At 40.2% G+C, this 20,594-nt stretch overlaps 1 protein-coding gene across 7 annotated transcripts in view; it reads left to right on the top strand.

Annotated features, from left to right (window-relative positions):
- The window catches only part of AGAP1 (ArfGAP with GTPase domain, ankyrin repeat and PH domain 1), a 496,396-nt gene that overhangs the window by 200,113 nt on the left and 275,689 nt on the right, over positions 1-20,594 (top strand). For 6 of the 7 annotated variants that reach the window (XM_075934057.2, XM_075934053.2, XM_075934048.2 and 3 more), the window contains exon 6: positions 507-641. The exons of the other annotated variant lie outside the window; for it this stretch is intronic. In XM_075934057.2, the coding sequence (XP_075790172.1) occupies positions 507-641 (135 nt within the window). The remainder of the gene's footprint in view (positions 1-506; positions 642-20,594) is intronic. 7 annotated transcript variants of the gene reach the window in all.

Raw genomic sequence — 20,594 nt, 5'->3', positions numbered from 1 at the left:
TGCTATGCAGAATTCACAAATGTATATCTAAAAATAAAGGTTTTAGATAACAGGATATTTACCTGTGTTTTCCTGAGAAGAGTCCAAGATGCACCTCTGACCGTTCATTCTGTTGTGCAGTATCTCTAGAGAAACCATTGTCTCTTTGAAAATATGTGATATAGGATCAGAAGAAAAATTGTGGCGGACACATGTCTTAGACAATAAAGAATGTATATAGAAAGTAGCTTGTGATGGATGTGTATTATACACACAAAGGGAAAGGGTTTAAGTTGTACATGGAATCTTAAATTGACATTACCTGGCTTTGCGTATCTTTGTAACCTTTTGTCTCCGTGTGAAGTTTCTTGTGTGGATTTGGTTTTAGGGTTGCATTTAAGCGCCTTGTAGGCTCTAGGCATGGGCTGTTCTGTAGATATAAATTGCTGCTGTTGAATACAGGATTTCTTACCATGATAAAAGTGCTAATGCTGTTGCTTTTCTCCCCCTGCACGCTGTTACTGTAGATGCTATAAGTTCAAACAATCCACGGGTTATTGATGATGGCAGAGCAAGGAAGCTATCGAATGATTTGAAGAGATGCACTTACTATGAAACCTGTGCTACTTACGGGCTGAATGTGGAAAGGGTCTTCCAAGACGGTAAGGATGGAATTTTTTTTTCTACTCAGTATCTCAAAGTATACAATAGTCAAATAACTATTCTCCAGATTAATGCCCATTGCCTGCTGCAGAGTTCAGAAGGTTTAATCCTGGCTGGGATTTATTATTTTGGTGGCACCTTGAGTCCCAGGTAGGAATTTCTTGTTATGCTCAGCACTGTGATCTCACACCCAGCATTTTATCTGGCTATCCAGCTGTCTTCAGCTGCTGGGTTCATTAGAACCATACTATCATAAATACATTTGCTATTTCTGCAGGTTGTATTTGTATTTCTTCTGCGGTGGTGTCCCCATGGGTGCTCCACTTGAGGTGTCGGGCTCGTCCCGGCGCCGCAGGTTGGAGAGTCGTCAGCATAAATGCATAAAACAAGTATTCAAATTCTCTCTTGGCACCCACTTAAATGTTAACAGTTGTCAATTTCTCCTACCCCTCAGCATCAGAGAAGGATTGAGTCTTCAGGAGGGAATTAAAAGCGAGGGAGTGTAACTTTATGGACTAGTTTGAGAAGGATGTTGCAAGTCACTAATATAGCATGGAAGAAAAACATTAAATATGTAACTTGACCGACATTTGTTTAGTTGGACTGTTATTCCTGCAATAAGCTCTATTGTGTCCCTGAGGGGCAAATAATGGTTAAATAAAAACAATAAAACAAAAGTGGAGATAACCATTTGCAGTTCCTAAATGTTTTCTGTGTATGAAACAAGTCACTGTGCTCCCTCTAGTGGTAGTTCCACATACTGAAACAAGAGACAGAACTATGTAGCACTTTAAAGACTAACAAGATGGTTTATTGGTGATCAGCTTTTGTGGGCCAGACCCAATATTGATCACCTAATAAACCATCACCTAATAAACCATCTTGTTAGTCTTTAAAGTGCTACATAGTTCTGTCTTTTGTTTCAGCTTCACCAGACTAACACGGCTGCATCTCTATCACAGTTCCACATGCTGTGTGTATTTGAGGCATCTACAAACTTCAACTGCACTCAGTGCCTCACTTCACCCCGTAGCTGTAAACTGGCCACTACAGAAATTATTCTGCTTCTTCAAGAAAATCTTTGAATTAGTTAAACTATTTCCTCCAATTCCTGATCCCTTGCCATGTTGCAGTCCTTGCGTTTTCTCTTCTAAGAGCTACACTTGCTGTAGTTACATGAGATCCCAGCTCATCAATAAGTGTCTAAGGCTACACCACAGACCACCTTTGGTGGCATGTAGTACACGTGTAGCTACCTGCTGCAGGGAACAGCAGGCGGAGTCCATGCTGTGGTGTGTTGCTGTGTGTGTGAGGAAGGGCACTGGCAACCTCTTTTCCCCTGCCAGAGCCTTTCTCAGGGGAGGAGAAAGGCTCCACTCTTGGAGCCTTTCCCTATTGTGGAGTGTTTCTCTGTGGTGAAAACCTCAAGTTGTGGGGAACTGCCTGGGTTTTTCTCCATGGCTTCCCCAGTGGCAGAGCCTTCCTCTGCGGTGGGGAAAGGCTCCATTAGTGGGGAGACAGCAGCACACTTAAGTGCTAAAAGTCTCTGTGTAGCCAGGAAGGCAGTGCTTGACCAAGTCCCACTCCTTTCAAGTGGATCTTTACTTCCCTAAGCCATTCCTCACTAGCCACAATGCTATTTATAACTCTGGAAGGCCAGATATTTAGGGATGTAGACCACATACCACCCAAAGGGGTGTGTAGTGTAGATTAGCATCGCATGTGCAAAAGTAGTGAGGAAAAATAGACCAAGCAGACTCTCTGCAAGTGAGAGTATTGAAGTGAATTGCTGATGGCTTAAAAATAACCTCTTAATTTGGAATTTGTTCTTAACACTTCAGCTACTACAATTTGTTTGCCATGTTGTTAAAGATGGGTTTAAGGAGAAATCCATTGCGTTCTCTTTGTATTCCCTGTATCAAAGGTTAATGTCTAAGATTTTTCATGTAAGAAACAAAAAAGCTCCATTTCTGGTATGAAATGAACTGCAGTTTATTTGTCATGCTTATACCCTAGGCAACATTTAAAAACAATGATAAGTCCCATGATAAGTCCCATGGCACCTTCAAGACTAACCAAAATATGTAGAATCATAGGCAAGGCCCATGTCATCAGATGAATTGGAGTGGAAATAAGACACCAAGAAGTACCTGTCAATTGTAGGACCCATGTTAATGAAGCTAATTAAGTCAGCTGGATGTGTCCCACACATGGCTTTTGATGTGGAAATGGCAACATTGTCCTTCCTTATCAACTAGAAAAACTTTTGCAGTGCCATTCCCTCTCATGTCTGATCTAGGGAGACGGGACTTGCAGAATTTTACAGTGATACAACTCCTCCACTTGTGCATACGTGTACTAGATAAGCTGCTGGTTACTTGTGGCGGCCCTTTCCCAGAATGTCAGTGATGCTATGTAGTGAATACAAGGAGTAAATATAGTGTGGGAAAACTCTTAGAATATGTGACGTGATGGTGCATTTTAAACGCTTAATATGCCGAGTGGCATAAAATAGCCTGTGCATGAAGTGCTTTTCAGGTGAGGTCAGCAAGGAAGTGTAGGGCAGCTCCTGTTCCCATTGAAGTCAGTGAGGGTGTTGTCATTGACTTAAAAAAAGAAAAGAAAAAAAAAGAGGTGTCTTTGGGCCAATATGTTCCTTACCTGGACTCTTTTCAATATTAGTAGTAGTAGTATTTATTAATAAAATATAGGACTATATAGCACTTTAAGACTAACAATATGGTTTATTAGGTGATGAGCTTTCGTGGGCCAGACCCACTTCCTCAGATCAAATAGTGGAAGAAAATTGTCACAACCATATATACTAAAGGATACAATTAAAAAAATGAACACATATGAAAAGGACAAATCAAATTTCAGAACAGAAGGGGGATGAGGAGGGGAGGTAAATGTCTGTGAGCTAATAATATTAGAGGTGATAATTGGGGAAGCTAATATCATTAGCTCACAGACATTTACCTTCCCACCCTCCACCCCCAGCTTCCTTCTGTTCTGAAATTTGATTTGTCCTTTTCATATGTGTTCATTTTTTTAAATTGTATCCTTTGGTATATATTGTTGTGACAGTTTTCTTCCACTATTTGATCTGAGGAAGTGGGTCTGGCCCACGAAAGCTCATCACCTAATAAACCATCTTGTTAGTCTTTAAAGTGCTACATAGTCCTATATTTTGTTTCAGCTATACCAGACTAACACGGCTACATTTCTATAACTATTTATTAATAGTTACTGTTTGTTCAGGGCACTTTACAAAACAGGAAGACCTTATCTTTTGCTTGAAGTCTTAATTTTAGGGACCTCCTATGATGACTATGCATGAAAACAAACAAAACAAACACACAAAAAAAGCAAAGAGAGGATGGGATGTATGAAGGCATACTGTAGGGATAAGATTCCCCAGTACAGGTATGCGAACGTTTTTATGGCTCAATTACCATTTTAAAATCTTATTTAATTAAAATATTTTGACTTGATGCATGTAGCCTTTGTAGAATATTTCTGTTTTTAAGAAAGATTTAATAGTTGTGTAACATAATTGCATACAAAGTTTGAGGTGACCTAATAACTCCTAATAAAGTTGGCTTTCTTCTTCAGTAGAATGTGTCTGTCTGTGGAACAGACAGGCTTTAAAACATGACCTTTTTTGCAAAATCTTCACCAACTATGTACTCTTTATAAAAGTACTGTACACAGTGGGTGTGACTAGACTACAGGGTTTTTCCGAAAAAAGTGGCCTCTCGAAAAAACTTCACCTGTGTCTAGACTGCTGCCACGTTCTTTCAAAATTAAATCGAAAGAACATGGCAGTTTTTTTTGACCGTGGAAAACCTCATTTTATGAGGAACAACGCCTTTTTTTGAAAATGCTCTTTCAAAAAAAGGCGTTATTGACGCAAAGTGTGCTTTTTCGAAAGAGCATTCAGACTGCTTGGGCGCTCTCTTTCAAAAAAGAGTCTTGCTTTTTCGAATGCAGCCTAAGTGCTGTCTTTCGAAAGAGGCTTTTTTAAACTATTTTTTCGAAAAAGCCTCTTTCGAAAGAGGCTTGTAGTATAGACGTATTCAGTGTGATGCAGGAATGCAGCAGATTATCAGAGGGCATGTAACAAAATTAGTTAATGAAACCATTAATAAGATAAGTTTACAGGTATCAACATTATTTGTAAAATGCACCAACTTCATAAATACTCTTTTTTGGATTTTGTATATAGATTTGTATTAGCTTGTGTGGGGCTGATAGAGGGAATGTAACTTTCTCTATTAAATTTTATATGAACCTTCACAATGGTTGTTTGTTTGTATTAATGTATGTGATCATATTTCATAGACGAATGTGTGTTATCCGGTCACCTATTTTCTTATTCCTCTACTTCTTCTTAGTTGACATTGCTGTCCTATCATTCTGTTTTGGATTTCCCAGTAATGGAGCGTGGTATTGAGCATCGTATAAAGAACAGAAATATAGAATTGGTAGTGTGTGTATATATTTATTTATTTAGCAAGAGCTAGAAACTCCTGTAATAGAATTCAAATATGTTAAAAAATGACCCATAATTTTACATTCACAAATACTTGTGCATACAGCTTACTTCTACTATCAGGAAGTTAATCAAGGCAAATTCTATTATGCAACTTGCAGTTCATCAGAAATTCAAAATTTCCAAATTTGTATCTAATAACCAACCCTAGGTTTCTTTCATCATATCTAGTTGGAATTTAATTTTATTGTTTATGGACACTTCTAATAGCTATTTGTTCTCTTCTGTATTTTCTGCCTTGACTGATGTTGATAGATCCTCCTAATTACATTTCGACTGCAAACTTCAGTAAAATGCTGCTTGCTCCTTCATTCAGATATTGTTGAGTAAGACTGGATGGAGAATTGATTTTGCCTTAGCCACCTCCATGCTCTCGCACAGTGTGATCAGTTGCTGTTGATCCATAACCGTTGATGATCTTTTTGCCGCTTTTCAGTCTACTTCCCTGTTCCTGTCAATAAGCTAATTGATTTTCTTTTCAAGTACAATTTTGTGAAATGGTATCTCATGCTTTATGAAAATCCAAATATATTGCATCTGGCATGTTCAAGTAATAGAAATTTTGCTCTTACCTTAAATCGCATTAGTCTTGGAAGAGCTATTAAAGTTTGTTTTGTCACTGTATCAATTTTTTTAGGACTAAGCAATTAACAGTTTGAGTATTTCTCAATATAAATTATTGGTCCTTGAAATTTTAATTGTAGAAATTTTAATTGTCAGGCTAGCTCAGGTTTTTTTAAGTTTTAAATCTGTTCTAATGGTTCACAGTTTTTCAAAAGTGATTATTTGTGGTGTAATAAATGTAGTTAATTCTCTTAATTCCTTAAGGTTTCTAAATCTGGTTTAATATGTATATGCCCAGACTGTCTCTTACATGTTTTTATTGGGAGTTATTTTTGCTGGGCCGTGTTCTCTTACTAATTATTTAAACTTCATTAAATTGGAAATGGTTTTTTTTTAAGAATCACATGATAAATGAGAGCCTGGTTTTGCTGCTCTTCTGCGGGACTACTGTGGGATAGGGTGCTATTGTGTGTGTTTCAGGATGGCTGAATCATGCCGTGTATTACTGCTCTATATAAAAAGAAAATGGGGTTTATTTGTAAGTGTGGTTTTGTGTGTCAAAATGTTAAGGCCATAGGCTGTTTAATTGGGGTTTATTTGTTTTTTGGTACTTCAAAAATTGTGATAATTTTTTTTGTAAAAGTACAATAGATCTATAAAAAAAAAAAATCTCATTAATCTGTAGCTCTCTTTTGCCACACATCAAAATAGCTTTATCAGTGAAACTGAAAATGGTTATTTTAATATTCCTCGGTGGCGCAGTATTGTACAGTGTTCTGCCCCAGGATGTGTCTCTAATTACTTTAGCTTGCTTGGATTAGCTTGATCTACCATTAATGCTTAAGAATTGCTCTTACTTTTGCTCATGATGTATTTATAATTGCATGTCTTTTTGGTTTCTTCAGATTTTCTGTTGTGTGATCCATTTAACCCAATTCTACATATCTATCTTAGTATACACCAATAGAGAATGTCAAAACCTTATCTGCTGTGTAGTTTGCTTGCATCGGGTGCAAACTGATTCAAAGTTGTTAATATGATTGTATAATTTGCATTTAATGGTCAGCCTGATATTGTAGTGTAGAAGTCAATTTATTTTTCTCTTGTACTTAACAGCTGTGGAATTAGGAGACAGTTGTATATTTTTAAGCACAACTTAAACATGAACATCATTCAGGGTTACTATTCCTCAGTAATGAATTGTTAATATAAATTAAAGATATACAGAACACAAATAGGTTTATAATAGGTTTTTCACATTTTCCAATTTCTCAAGTAGATCTCTTTTTAAAAAACCAATTGCTTTACAAATGTGAGCTCTCATTTTAATAGAGCTAATGGACAATTATTTAAGTCTGGCTCTTAGAGAGATGTTAGCAATGAGTCTTGAGAGAAAAAGCTTTACTGAAATTTCAGTGTTGTTTACTGTCTAATTGTTAAGGTGCCGCTAGACAAATTAGAGCAGGCACTGGAAATAAGTCATCACTTGAATGGAATCTTTCAATGTGATTTAATTATCCCAATTACTGTGGATAGTATGGCGCTGCAATCAAGTTTAATGAAAGGTGAATTCCTTAGCTTCTGAAATGGTTTAGAACACGTGCCAAAGGAGGAAAAAGGTACAAGGCTCAAAAAAAGTAGCTTGTTGAAGCTATGTATCTAGCAGGATAATTGGCGGGATATTTGTATGACTGCAAGATCTAGCCTCTAATCAGTTCAGCTGCTCCTGACTTGCGTTTTTCCTTTTGTAATCCACCACATATTAACTGCTGCCACTAACATTCACAACAAAAGACATAATGTAATGGTGGAGTGGTAGACTGGAATGCACTGTGTTCTGGGTTATTTGGATCAGGAGAAAATTGACCCCAGTTAATAATTTGTACCCTTTGCTATGTCAACAGTGTCAGGTTGAAGGAATGGGGAAGTAGAGCTGTTAGAATCTTGAAATGCCTACTGAACATTACATTGTTGGGTTTTTTTAGTGTGTGTGTGTGTGTGTGTGTGTGTGTGTGTGTGTGTGTGTGTGTAAAATATCCATCCAATGCATATGGAGATTAAAAAAAAAATTCCACATCCTGCCCACTGTATTACTGACCCAGCTGTGTGAGTAGAAAGGTGTTTTAATAGAGTGTAGTTTACGCTCTGTATTAAAGAATAAGGATGACACATTAGCCCTTGTACCTTGGGATTGCAAAGAGAGGCTGTCATTCACTATCTGTTTTTATAGATGTATTTTCATTAAGAAATGCTAATCAGCTTAATGGCTAGCGAATAAAGTCTTAGTCCTATTTACACTGACAGATTTTAGGAAGAGGCAATCTTCACTCTTAGACTAGATGTGGCCCTAAGGGTTCCTCGGTTGGAAGTCAGATGCTAGAGCTATGTGGATCCAAAGTGCAATGCAGAGCAAGAGAGCAGGTCCTCTGGCTTCTGTAATTACTTCGATTTCAGTAATGTACAGCTGTGACCTTTCGGTAGAATGCTTATGGCTACAGTGTGGCATCTGAAGTGACATGCAGCCCTGATTACCCATTAGCTAGACTAGTCAACGGTGGACAATATCAGCCTGTTTGAATTCTAATTTAAGCAGGCTGATACTCAGCCCAGCAGCATTGAGTATTAACCCTTTGACTCTACTTAGTCACAGGTATTCATATGTTTCCTTTTTTAACAAAACTCTCAAAAGAGACCCAATTATTTGTGTGCACAGTTAGCTTCATATCTCATAAAAATCTCATATCTGCCATTCTTTTTAAGTCGCTATTTGCATCAGGTGAAGGTACATTTTAGTGTAACATTCTTTTTTCATGGGAATAAAGCATGTGAAATGTTTATTTGACCAGGATTCATGAGCCGCTAATTGTTACGCCTAGTCTTAGAGAATAAGACTGTAGTTAATGTGACAGGATAAAGTTTGCAGTTTTGATGTAGTCAAACTATTTGTTAAACTCACCATGTAATCAGACATAATTATCTATCTAACATTTGACCTTTTTTGCTAAGTCTTGTTTTTTAGTAGTATATTTCTGTTATGCATTAATTGACGAGTATTCAATATCTAATTTCATTTTTGGAAAATGCATAGAGAATAGGCTTGCTAGTGCAATCAATGCTGTTTCTGTTTGAATGTTATAAAAACATTTGTCTTCTCTTAACTTGATTTGGAGGATATGTGTTCTTGAATACTGGGTTTTTTGAGGGGAGGCGGGCTGGTTTTTGCCTCTTGTGTAATATCTTCTCTCGCTCTCTCTCTCTCTCTCTCTCTCTCTCTCTCTCTCTCTCTCTCTCTCTCTCATATATTGTGTGTGTGTGTATATATATATATATATATATAAATAAAAACTATTGAATGACTGTTTCACACTCTCTCTCTCTGCCTCTGTCTTATATGAATGACTCCTGAAGTTGTTGCAGATTACAGGGTATCCCCTTCACTAAAAATGATAAAGCAAATGTTCTAAGGGGATTGTTTTCATAATACTTTAATAACATTCTCTGGACACGCCCTTACCCTGATTCTGATATTACATATATGGTGAAATTTTCAAAGATTCCTAGTCTGACTGTCGGGAAATGCTTTTGCTAATTGATTTACTAAGCTTAATTTGGCGCAATTGAGGAAAAAAATTACCTTAATTCTGTTTAGTTGCAACATTATTGTGTTTATATGGAATAGAGAATATTTTTCTATCTGCAGAACTTATTGGATATTTTATCAAAAGCCGTGGAAAAAATAAAGCTCCTTGTAATTTAGGAAGTGGTCACAAGGGAGCAGTGTAACAGTATCCAAGGATTGCTTTTAGGCAGCTTCCCCTCCTCCCTGTTACTGTTGAGAATACAGGCATAATAAAACTAACATACTGGTTTAAGAGATCATTTAGCCCTGTAATAAGACACACTCCATAAAGTATGTGGAGTTATTGGATCAGCAGTATACAGAAGTAGAAGTTAAAAAGAGAGGAAAAAAAAAAGAATTTTAGCTCTTTGGAAAAATGAAGGAGAAAGGAGTAAAAAGGTTAAATAGTACAGAAAACTAAAATCTCTCTGGATTTCTTCAGCATATTAAAAATAAGTGATTGTCAGGAGCTAGCAAATGACAGATCTGCTATTATAATATTAAAATAATTTGAATATAAAATCTTCCTATACTCCTATTGGAGTTCTGAGCATCTTCCCTACTTTTTCCATAGTGAAGACTCCATTATGGAGGGCCCTGTGTTTCATTCATAGTAGTACTCTGTTGGATTCGCTTCATAATCAATTAGCCTGCTCATAAACTGGCCAGAGGGACTCTAGCAGCAAGCTATGCACTCTGCAGGGCAGGGGCCTAGCATTCCACTTTTACACCAGATTGACGTTATCTGGAGCTGGTTTAAAAAAAAAATCAGTCAGTCCACTTTACAAATGAAATATGAAATAGAAGAGCATGATCAGTGTGATATGACTCATTATTTAACTTTATATTGAATCTACTATATATTTTAGAGTGTTTCTATGTCCGTGTGTCCAAACGTTCATTTGTTCAAGAACTCCTCTGAAATGGTAAAAGGTAAGGCCACCAAATTAGGTAGACAACTTCCTCTTATCATAACTTAAAGCAAGGTCAGGGTTTGGTTATGCCAGGACAATGGGGTGTGCTTGGAATGCGATTGTTTCACATCAAATGGAAAGAAAATGGTGTGATAGCAGGGACAGTTATGCTCATAAATTACCACTGGGGGGGGCAACAAACACCCAACCCAGGGGGAGCAGACAGTGGCCGGCAGCCCGGCCCCCGCTGCCATGGCTTCTCCCAGGGAACAGTCGCTCACTGCGCCAAGCAGCCCCAGCCACCCCAGGCTAGCCCTGGGGAAAAGCCAGTAGGTGGCCCATGCATCCCTCCTTGTCCTAAGCCAGTCCACCCATCCTAGGCCAGCCATGGGGAGGAGCCAGTGGGAGGCCTGCTTCTGCTAAAATGATCAGATTTTTTTTTAAAAATGACATTTGTTGGTGTGTGTATGCACGTGTGCACTTTGTTTTGCAGCCATTAGCACTTGAAAGTTTCTTTCCTTAATGAATGTTTTGATTATTTGATCTCAGATCTGCAACAAAGTTCGAATTTGGTGGCCAGTTCTTCTGGAAAATCACATAAATGGGGTTCCTCGATGAGAAACAACGAGAAATTCTGTGGCTCCTTAGAGCTTTCGTGGGCAAAACCCACATTGTCATATGAGATGAGCTTGAGGTGCAATACAGCATTCCTTCTTGGCCCAAAACTGTGCCTTCCCACGGTTCTGCTTCGGCAATGTACTGAAGCATGTGTGCAGTCTCACCGATTCCAGTGAAACAATTCACGTGCTGACGTACCTGTCGGTGATGCTACTCAAATGCTGTTATGTTTTTCTGAACCCATGGCCAAATCTGTAGCCGTTAACCATATTAACATTCAGAGCTTCCTTACCATGTCCTGAGAAGTAAGAAACTAGTTAGGACTGGACACCCCCAGCGAGCGTTTCAGAGCAGAACATAGCACAGAATCTTTGAACAACCAGCAACAGAATATCCTGCATCTTAAATGATCACATTCAGTCAGTTTGCCAACCTCCTTATTTTAAACTAAGAAATCATCAGCTCCTCTGTTTAGTTATAGTTTTTCTTTGAATAATATTTTCCCTCTTCTCCCCAGTTGCTTATATTTCTCTTCAAAGGAGGAAATAAACTGAGTAAAAATAATTAAAATAATATCTGACGAAAAAATCTTTAGTTTATTTTGTTCAGGCATACAAATAGGATGGCTCTTGGAAAAACGTATTGAATTAAGCCAAAAAGCTGTTAAAGTAGATTCAGAGCTCTACCTATTTCTGCGTTTCCTCCCTGTCATATGCTAATAGTGGAAACAGAAATGTAAAGGTCTTTATTTAGCAAGGAAAATGTCCCTAGTCAATGGTACATACATGCAGTGTGGAGAAGTAAATGTTGCTTTGACTTGTTTTTTGCAAATTTTCCTCACTTTTATGCACTTAATTGTTTTTCTTTAAAGCTTAATGTGGGTAATGCTAATTTTTGTACTTAATATTAACACTCCACTGCAACTATTACTGCTTTTGCATGAACCATGCTGTTTTCATTCATTAATCAAGTGAGTCAGGAGGCCTCATACTTGAAACTATCAGCACTTTATTTTCTATTTCCAGGAGCGTTCATTATAGTGTCCACTTGCATGCTGAGACAGGCTTGTGCCAAAGCCCATTGACTTCAGTGGGCTGTGAAGCAGATGCATAACACTCAGAACTTAAGGACCACATGCCGTTCTGGTTGTGCTAATCTTATTGGTGTTCAGAAAACAGTTTCCCTAGAATGTTGAAGAAGAGGGTCATCAAGAGAGAAAAGTGACAGTTAATGGGAGACAGCAAGCTGGAAGGTGAATGTTGACTAGTTGAGGGAAGTGTCTGGAAGAGCGCTTTGACCCCAACTCTGGAAGTAAGGTCTCTTGGGGAGGAAAGAAGAAATGTGTGGAAGGTGATCTTCTGCATAGAGGACACCTAGGATCTGAAGAACCAGGCTAGAAAGAAATGGCAGGACCAACAATAGTTTGTCCAGAGCTTTCAGGTGAAGGTGGCTGTTGGTAACTCATTTGTGTGGTACTATATGTATATTGAAAAGTGTGGAAGAGAAACACAAATAGCTTGACTCAGTCTGCTCTTTAAATTGATTAGTTCTAATTTGACATTTGTCTTGATCCAGAAGTCAGTCCTGTTGTGTATTTAGAGTACATGGTCCAATGCAAATAACCATGGTTTGGTGAGTGCAGTCTTGAACATAATTTGGAATTGCTGACCTCTAATGAGTTGCCCACAATTTTAAAACCTTTTATGTAAGCATCTGAAAAGCCATGGGAAAGAAAACCTTTAATGGCAGAACTCAGGATCCAACTATACTCTTTTTTTTTTTTTCACCTTTAGGTGGTATTCTGGAATGGTACGGTGTGTGTATTAAAATCTAATGCTGATATCACAGTCCCTGGTCATAAGGAAGAGCATTGACTGTGGTGATCGATGGCATTTCAGAGAGCCTAGCATATACTTATCATTGGAGTGTATCTCTTACTGGAATCCAGAAAATTCCTGCACGTTGGATTTGCCAGAGAGGATGGCTTAGCAAATTTGCTAAGTACCTCACAAGCAAATAAGGCATGTTCCTTACAATCAAAATATCAGACACAACGAAAGGGATAAAAAACAATGTGAGAAAGGAAGTCTTAAATTGCTAAGATGTGGACGTATTGTTTTTTTAAAAATCCAATTGGATTTAATTTGAGTAGTGAGGAAGTGGAGCTGCTGACAGGAGTTTGGGAAAGAATGTGAAAGTGGGCAAGGATTGGGAGAGCAGGAGATGGGGAAGAGAAATGGCAAGGGAGGGACATGGTGTTGGGAGAAGCTGAGGATCAGGAGAAGAGGATCAAAAGCATGGTGGAGTAGGGCAGGTGGATGGAGTCAGATGGTCATTGGCTACTTCTAATAGAGATTTGCCTTCGGAGGTGTCGGTGTTCTGCCGAATTTGAAAGCATACAGGTTTTGATATTTCAGAATGAGTGAATGCTCCTTAGCCCCAGGGTAAACTGGGAGCGTTTGTGCTCCACACTTGGAAGGTGAGAAGGTTGCTTCATGGTGGGGATCTGCACCTTGGATCTGTTGATCCTTGGGCTACCTGCCTCAGGATCCTGAGATGAGAACAGTGCAGATCGTAACCATTAAGTTTAGGGGAGAAAGCTTGACTTAATCCCATAGTGGCCAACACTGCTAGCTACTAGCCCCATGTGGCTAGTTGGCCGGTTGTGTGTCTCGTTCGCTATAGCAGCAGTCACTATAGTGGCTACTTCTTCAAAACTGGTTGGGCACCATGGATTTAATCCCTTCCCCTGGCTGTAGCTTGTGCCTGGTGCTTTGGGATTTTGTTTTATTTCTAACATGAACCTGGTTGCTGTTGCTGCTGTTCATTAAATATTGTGTTCAATTCATTTAAAATCTCAGCTAGCAATCAACGGTTGCTATTAAATGCAGACTCAAGTTAGCAAAGAGTAAGATTCTGTATAAATACGTGTCTAGAGTTTAGTGCCCTGTTATTTCAGGTGGCATGCAGAAGTATCTCTGTATTTCTATTGCTAATCTGTTTCTGCTGTATTGTTATTTTGCAGGCTGCAGTATCCATTTCAGTTTTGCTGTTAGCACACTGTGAGAACATGCTGCTGCTAAGTGTTACTGAATCAGACCTTGCAGAGTTTTGTTCTGAATAGATTGGAAATAAACAGCCATCCTATGAGTGTGAGAGGAGTGAGGTTATCCAAACCATCCTGTTGATAGGTTTTCAGTGCAACACTTCCTGGTGGGCCCACTGCAAGAGGCTGTGGACAATTCCCAGTTTCCTTTCAATGCCAAGGGTTCTGAATGACAGTCTGATTTCTTGACTTTATCAAGTTATTCTGCAACCAGCATCACACAGGGCGCTCAGCTGCAGGGGATGTACCCGAATGCAAGAATCAGAAATACAGCTCACTTTCTGTAATGGTTGCTAGCTAGATCCTTAAGCTCTGCTTCAGCTGTTGCTAATGATGCTGTAATGGGGGCTGGTTGAGTTCATCACAAGGTTAGATAGGGGGCAGGAGGGGTTTCACTAGAGCATATGCTACTTGAAGTGGTAGCCATTTAAATCCCTTTGTCGCATCGACATCCCTTTCCTTGTTTCCGACAGGCTTGTTTTCTCAAGGCCCTTCAAAACCACTGCTCATTTTCAGCCCTTTTTTGGGGGCAGACCATCGTTCTCATTGCTCTTCTTTAGAACTTTTACTGTAGGCTGTTGAATTCTATATCATGCTAGTATTTAGAGTGAGGTTTCTTACTGATGTCTTAAGATAACTGCTTTAATGCTTATATTTTGTTCAGTAATCGATTGCAGTGGTTCCCGACCTTTTTTTATACTGGGGACCGGCAAACCCACTCTCAAACTTTTGGTGGACTGGTAACATTTTATTTTCATATTTGCATATTCATTACACAATTCATTCATATACATGAATATGCAAATATCAAAATAAAATGTTACCAGTCCACCAGAAGCCCCAGCTGCCAGAGCCCCCAATGCCAGCCCTAACCCCTAGGGCCCACCACCCCTCCACTACAGCCACTGACCGCAGAGTCACCTGCTCCTCACCCCCCATGCCAGTCTCCTGCCCTCAGAGCCCCCAGTGCTAGTCCCCCATCCCAAACACCTCAGTTCCAGCTCCTGTCCCTTAAAGGACCTCCACCAAACCCACCAGTGGCAGCCCCCAGTCCTCAATATTAACCACATCCCTAGAGGCCTTCAGTTCCAGCATAGCCCCCCCCCCCCATGCCCCACCGCCAGAGCCCCTCAGTGCCAGCTCCCCACCCCGGACGCTCCAGTGTCGAGCCCCCCAGCACTAGCTCTGCTCCTGGAGTCCCCCCAGTGCCTGTCCTGCCCCCCTCACCAAACTCTGCGCTGCTTCCCTGCTGAGTGCTGCTGCTCGGGTCGTGGCTGTTCTAAAGCTGCCGTGCCAGGCTGTGGTGCTGGTTGGCTGAGAGGCTGGGCAGAACACGCCTCCCCCAACAGCTGCGGTGGGAGGGGAGCGCTGGACAGCGTACCTCAGCGCCAGCCCCCACCGTCACTGCAGCCTGGCAGTTGGGAACTGCTGATCTGTTGCACCTATTCTGAAAAAGTATATAAATTAGCACAGTCTGTTTTTCAGGAAGATAGGAGTTTAGCATGACATGTCCATGAAATGTTTGGATTTTTAATTGTCCTTAATGTGTCCTCAGTCTGTTTGATAAAGCTTGAATCTTTTAATTATAAATATGATGGAGGTTTTTTTAGTTTGACCTTTAGTTTGACCTCTGGGTCTTTCTCAAATTCATTCCAAGCATAATCAGTGACCGAGTAATAATGAATGAACATATTTTGGGTAAAATTGTTAAAAGTGCCCAAGTGCAAAGATGCTTAGCAAGAGGTAAGGACAGGTATAAAGAGACAATATAGCAGTATTATAACTAGTTCTGTAACACAAGGATACAAAATATGAATGTCCAGCTGGGAGAACAGCCAGAATGTCATTAGAACAATGTCACTGCCTGTTAAGTTTCACAGCTTTACACAGGAATTAAATATGCGAGAACAACTGCTGTGACTAGACTGAGTGGACATAATCAAGATATATGTACCTGAGTGTGCTCAGGGTGGATTTTTAAAAATGTTTCAAGATTTAATTTCAACTTGCCGTCAACTTCTCTCTGCATCTTCCTATGCATGCTGTATTCTCCTTTGCCTTTACAGTGATTTCTTGACTCTTCACTTAGAACCAAACGTTTGTTGATTCCTACCATATTTTTGTCTGAGTTTTCTGTGATTTTGTTGTTGTTGTAAACTTTAAATATTCTGATGCAAGTGAGTGAGTCCACTTTTATCAAATACCCTTGGCATTGGCTGCTGTGTTTTCTGAGTTGATGCAGGTTTTACACACGAAAGCGAATGCCCTGTTCTGTTAGTCTCTAAGGTGACACTCTCTAAAGTGAGAGTGGACTCTCTAAAGTGAGTCCACTTTTATCAAATACCCTTGGCATTGGCTGCTGTGTTTTCTGAGTTGATGCGGGTTTTACACACGAAAGCGAATGCCCTGTTCTGTTAGTCTCTAAGGTAACGCAGGACTCCTCGTTGTCATCCTATAAAATATTTGAAATTAACATAATATTGGTGACATTTGATCCTGAGACTGGACATGTATGAAGTCCACGTTTTAAACAATATTTATCGAAAAATAAAAAGTGTCTGAAACATTTGGCAAATTTTGCCTTTGGTACCAGGTACAACTCACACTGAAATATTTATTTCGAAGGCAGCTGCGTGTACGTATCTAAAGGCAGAATTCAATCCAAGCAACCATATAAAAGCCCTGTAACTTGTTTTTGTTTTCTCTCACATGCATTCATACAAAATTCTCGAGTGCTGGCTCCCATCCATTCACCGTAGGTGTGTGCTCGCCACAGGCACTGGTGCTGGAAGATTTTCCACTAGCAGCACCCACAGGGAGAGCCAGCTCAGTGCCCCGTGGAGTGGCGCACACATGCTGCACTCTGTAGGGCACTTCCGCCTCCCCCCACCCCTTTGTCCTCGGTTCCTTCTTTCTGCCAGTAACGATGCTTGGAATTTACTTGCCTCAGCGTTAGCTGTCACTCCCTTTTCAGTTCCTGGGCTTGGTTTTCCCTGTGCTAGTTTTCATTCATAGTTCGTTTATTGGCAAGTCAGATAGTATAGCTCCCACAGGGAGTGACCTGGTCCCCGGGCTTCATACCGTATCAGCTGCAATCAGCCCCTGCCAGTTAGCTGTTTGTGGTGCTTAGGAGAGGCATGTGTTAGTGATAAGCATGCCCCATTTTGCAGAATGTTCAAACCTCGCACCAAAAAGGAGTGGGCCATTTGTCTCCAAGCTCCCAATGCAATCTGCCTTAGTTTGGAGCATGACCAGTCAGAATCTGCACCGAGCACTAGTGCATTGGGGCTACGTAGGCTCCAAAGGGATCTGCCCTGCATTGCCTGCGCTCCACCGGTGCTGTCGGCCTCCCGGCACCATTCTCATGCACCGCGTGAGCGCAGGCGACGCGGGTCAGATCCCTTTGGGGCCTAAGAAGCCCAGGACGCCGGCCACTGTTGACCCTTGTGCTGTGGCCAACAGGCCTCTTCAGAATGAGGCTCTTCCCCTGGCTCTCCTGCTCCCTCCTAGAGTGGCAGCACAGTTCTGGGTGCCGTCGATGCCGGAGGACTTGCAGGCAGCCTAGGACATGATGTCGATGCAGTGCTGCCCAGGCCTGTAATCGCGGGACCGTGCCATAAGGGACCTCCTTGGTCTGCGCAGAGGCATTGTTTCCTCCTGCCAAGATCAATTCCCCCTGTGCTGAGCCTCCACCATCTTCACTTGGAGCCCCTGACAGAGTCTGTACAGTTGCACTCAGAATCCTCCCCCCCAAAACAAGCCCCATGCCTCTAGATCTGTGCACGTGGATCAGCCCCTGAGCCTTCTGCAGCCGGATTGCCCCCCACAGAACCTTTTCAACCCACACTTGGATCTCCCCCACACTGAGCCCCTCCACACTTGGATCCTGCCTTGTTGAGCATCCCTGCCTGCACTTGGCTCAGAGGTGCAGGACCCTGGGATAGGTCCGGGCCTTGCACTTTGTCAGCATTGGGTGCAGCCTCACTGCTGAGTCGATGTCCAGAGGGAGGGAGGAGCTGCACAGTTGATCTCTCAGGTCTGTGCAGCCAGTAACCTCTTTGCCCCACTGACATGCTGGAGCCGCCACATTTATCTGACAATCAACATTTACTGAATTTTACAATATTGTGTGCAGAATTTTAATTTTTTTATGCTGAATTTTAAAATGTTTTGGCACAGAATGCCCTCAGGAGTAAACTTTCTCTTTGCTTGGTTTCATTTTCTTCTAATGGCTGTAGTTCAGAAGTTCAGATAAGATAAGAAACATTTTAAATAAGAATTTAGGACAAATAATCTGAGCTTGAATTAAGCTCTTTGTTCATTGCATGTCCTTAATTGTGCCATTCTTTGCCATGGAGAACTTTTAAAAGCCATCCAAATGAGATTTTTTGTGTGTTCACAGAACTGTAGGCAAGATACCAGATTCTTTGTGATAAACTAGATTTAAATTCTGTAGGAAGGCCCTTGAGTTCTGCATTATTGTAGTACAGTATTTTATGGTTAACGGGAAATTAGGCAGCACCTTCCTGTAATCCTAGACTGGACTGTTATTTCGATATAAAGAGTAATGTGGTCTGTTAAGATAAAATATTTATTTTAATTGAATTTGTTTGAATTAAATACACATTTGTTTTTTACAAATTTATTTAAATTTAAATGTGAAATTGTCAATCTATGTTAAGATTAGAATAATGCAGATAACTCACAACTCAAAAAAGAGCTGCAATTAAAAATTGCAGTTAATCAATTTTAATCACAATAAGATACCTGTTGGAATTTAAATATTTTTGGATTTTCTGCATTTTCAAATTCATTGATTTCAATGACAACAGAAAAAATAATGTACAGTACTTGCTTTATAGTTTATTAGAAATATTTCCACTGGAAATGGCTATTTCTTTTATCATTTTTAAATTCACCTCATTCAAATACAGTGGTGCAGTCTCCTTATCATGAAATTGCAACTTATAAATATAGATTTTTTTTGTTACATAACTGTGCCCAAGAGCAAAACAATGTAAAACTTTAATGCGTACAAGTCCACTCAGTCTTACTACTTATTCAGCCAATTGCTAAGACAAACAAGTTTGTTTACATTTACAGTAGATAATGCTACCCACTTATTTAAAATCTCGCTTGAAAGTGAGAAGAGCCATTTGCATAGCTTTTGTGGTTTTGAATGAAAGGTTTTTTGTACATTTCTCTGCATTTGTAAATTCAACTTTCATGATAAAGATGGCACTACAGTATTTGTATTTAGGTCAATTCAAAAATACTTTTTTGTTTTTTTTACACTAAGTATTTGTAATAAAAAATAAAGTGGTTACTCTTCACTTTGCATTCTTTATTAATAGAAGTCAGTATATTTGAAAATGTAGAAAGTAGGGGTGTTAGATACCGTGTGATTGAATAATCATGTAACTGTATCAAATTGTAGAGGTTACACGACTATTTGATAGTTCCTGGGAGTGGGGCCAGCAACCAGTGCACTCCTGGCCCACTCCCGGGAAGTCCCCTATCATCCCATGCAGATTGGCTCCTGCCTGCCGCTGCATGCCAATGTCTCGGATACGGGGGCACCAGCGTGTGGTGGCAGCAGCCCCTGTCCACAGACACCTGAGCTCCCCGTGGACAGAAGTTGTGCCTGTATCCCATGGAGTAGCCTCTGTCTATGGCGAGCCTGGGCCCCCTGGGGGCAGAGTCTGCTCTGTGTCAGCAGTCTCTGCCCGAGCTTCCTGCAGACAGAAGCTGCACCGGCAACCACAAGCAGCCTCTGTCTTCAGTGATCCTGGGCCTGCTGCATAGAGGCTGCTGACAGACCCCAGGAGAGCCCGGAGTCCCCTCCGCAGAGAGATGGAATTGACCTCCTCTGGTCTGGCAAACTCCCTCATTTGGGACCAATCAGGTCCTGAAGCTGCCAGACCAGGGATGTCCAACCTGTAGTTCTAAAATCTTGAGGGGAATAATCACTAGAACCCATCAGTGAGGTGCCTTGACTATAGATATCGCCTTTGTTTAATAAATCAGTTTTAAACGTTAAACATGTTTTCATCAACTTTTTTCCTCAGGACATTTCAGGTAGTCAACTTCCCAAATAACAAAATCTAATAGGAAATGGATCTAATAAGAAATGCATCATTTCCAATTTTAACACAAAAACGTAAATTAAGATCTATAAATGCTTAACAAAAATGTGTATAAATATAGTTGATCTTGGAAAGCAAAAAGAAGCGTACTTCATGTTGTGTGAAGAAGTTAGCATGTTTTAAATGGGTACCAACCAATGAGACTCAGTCTTCCTTGGGAAAAGTGTAAAAATCGAAAAACATGATTAACATTCTTTATTTAAATCAAGGTTTCACTTTTACTGATTTAAATCATGATTAAAATCAGCAATTTAAATTGTGATTTAACAAAAGATCCACCTAGCTGTTTGTACAGTATTTCTTGCTGGTATTTTGATATTTGATATTAAATCTATTTTGATCCACCCTAAATAATTTTCTAACCAGAAAATGCCATGAGGGATTTCTTTTAATTGTCACTGCATGGTTGAGAGTGTGGGAATTTTCAGAA

The sequence above is a fragment of the Pelodiscus sinensis genome, chromosome 7 (genome assembly GCF_052426305.1).
Source record: "Pelodiscus sinensis isolate ZL-2025 chromosome 7, ASM5242630v1, whole genome shotgun sequence".
Lineage (NCBI taxonomy): Eukaryota > Metazoa > Chordata > Testudines > Trionychidae > Pelodiscus > Pelodiscus sinensis.
This window is presented reverse-complemented; position numbering and strand designations above follow the sequence as displayed.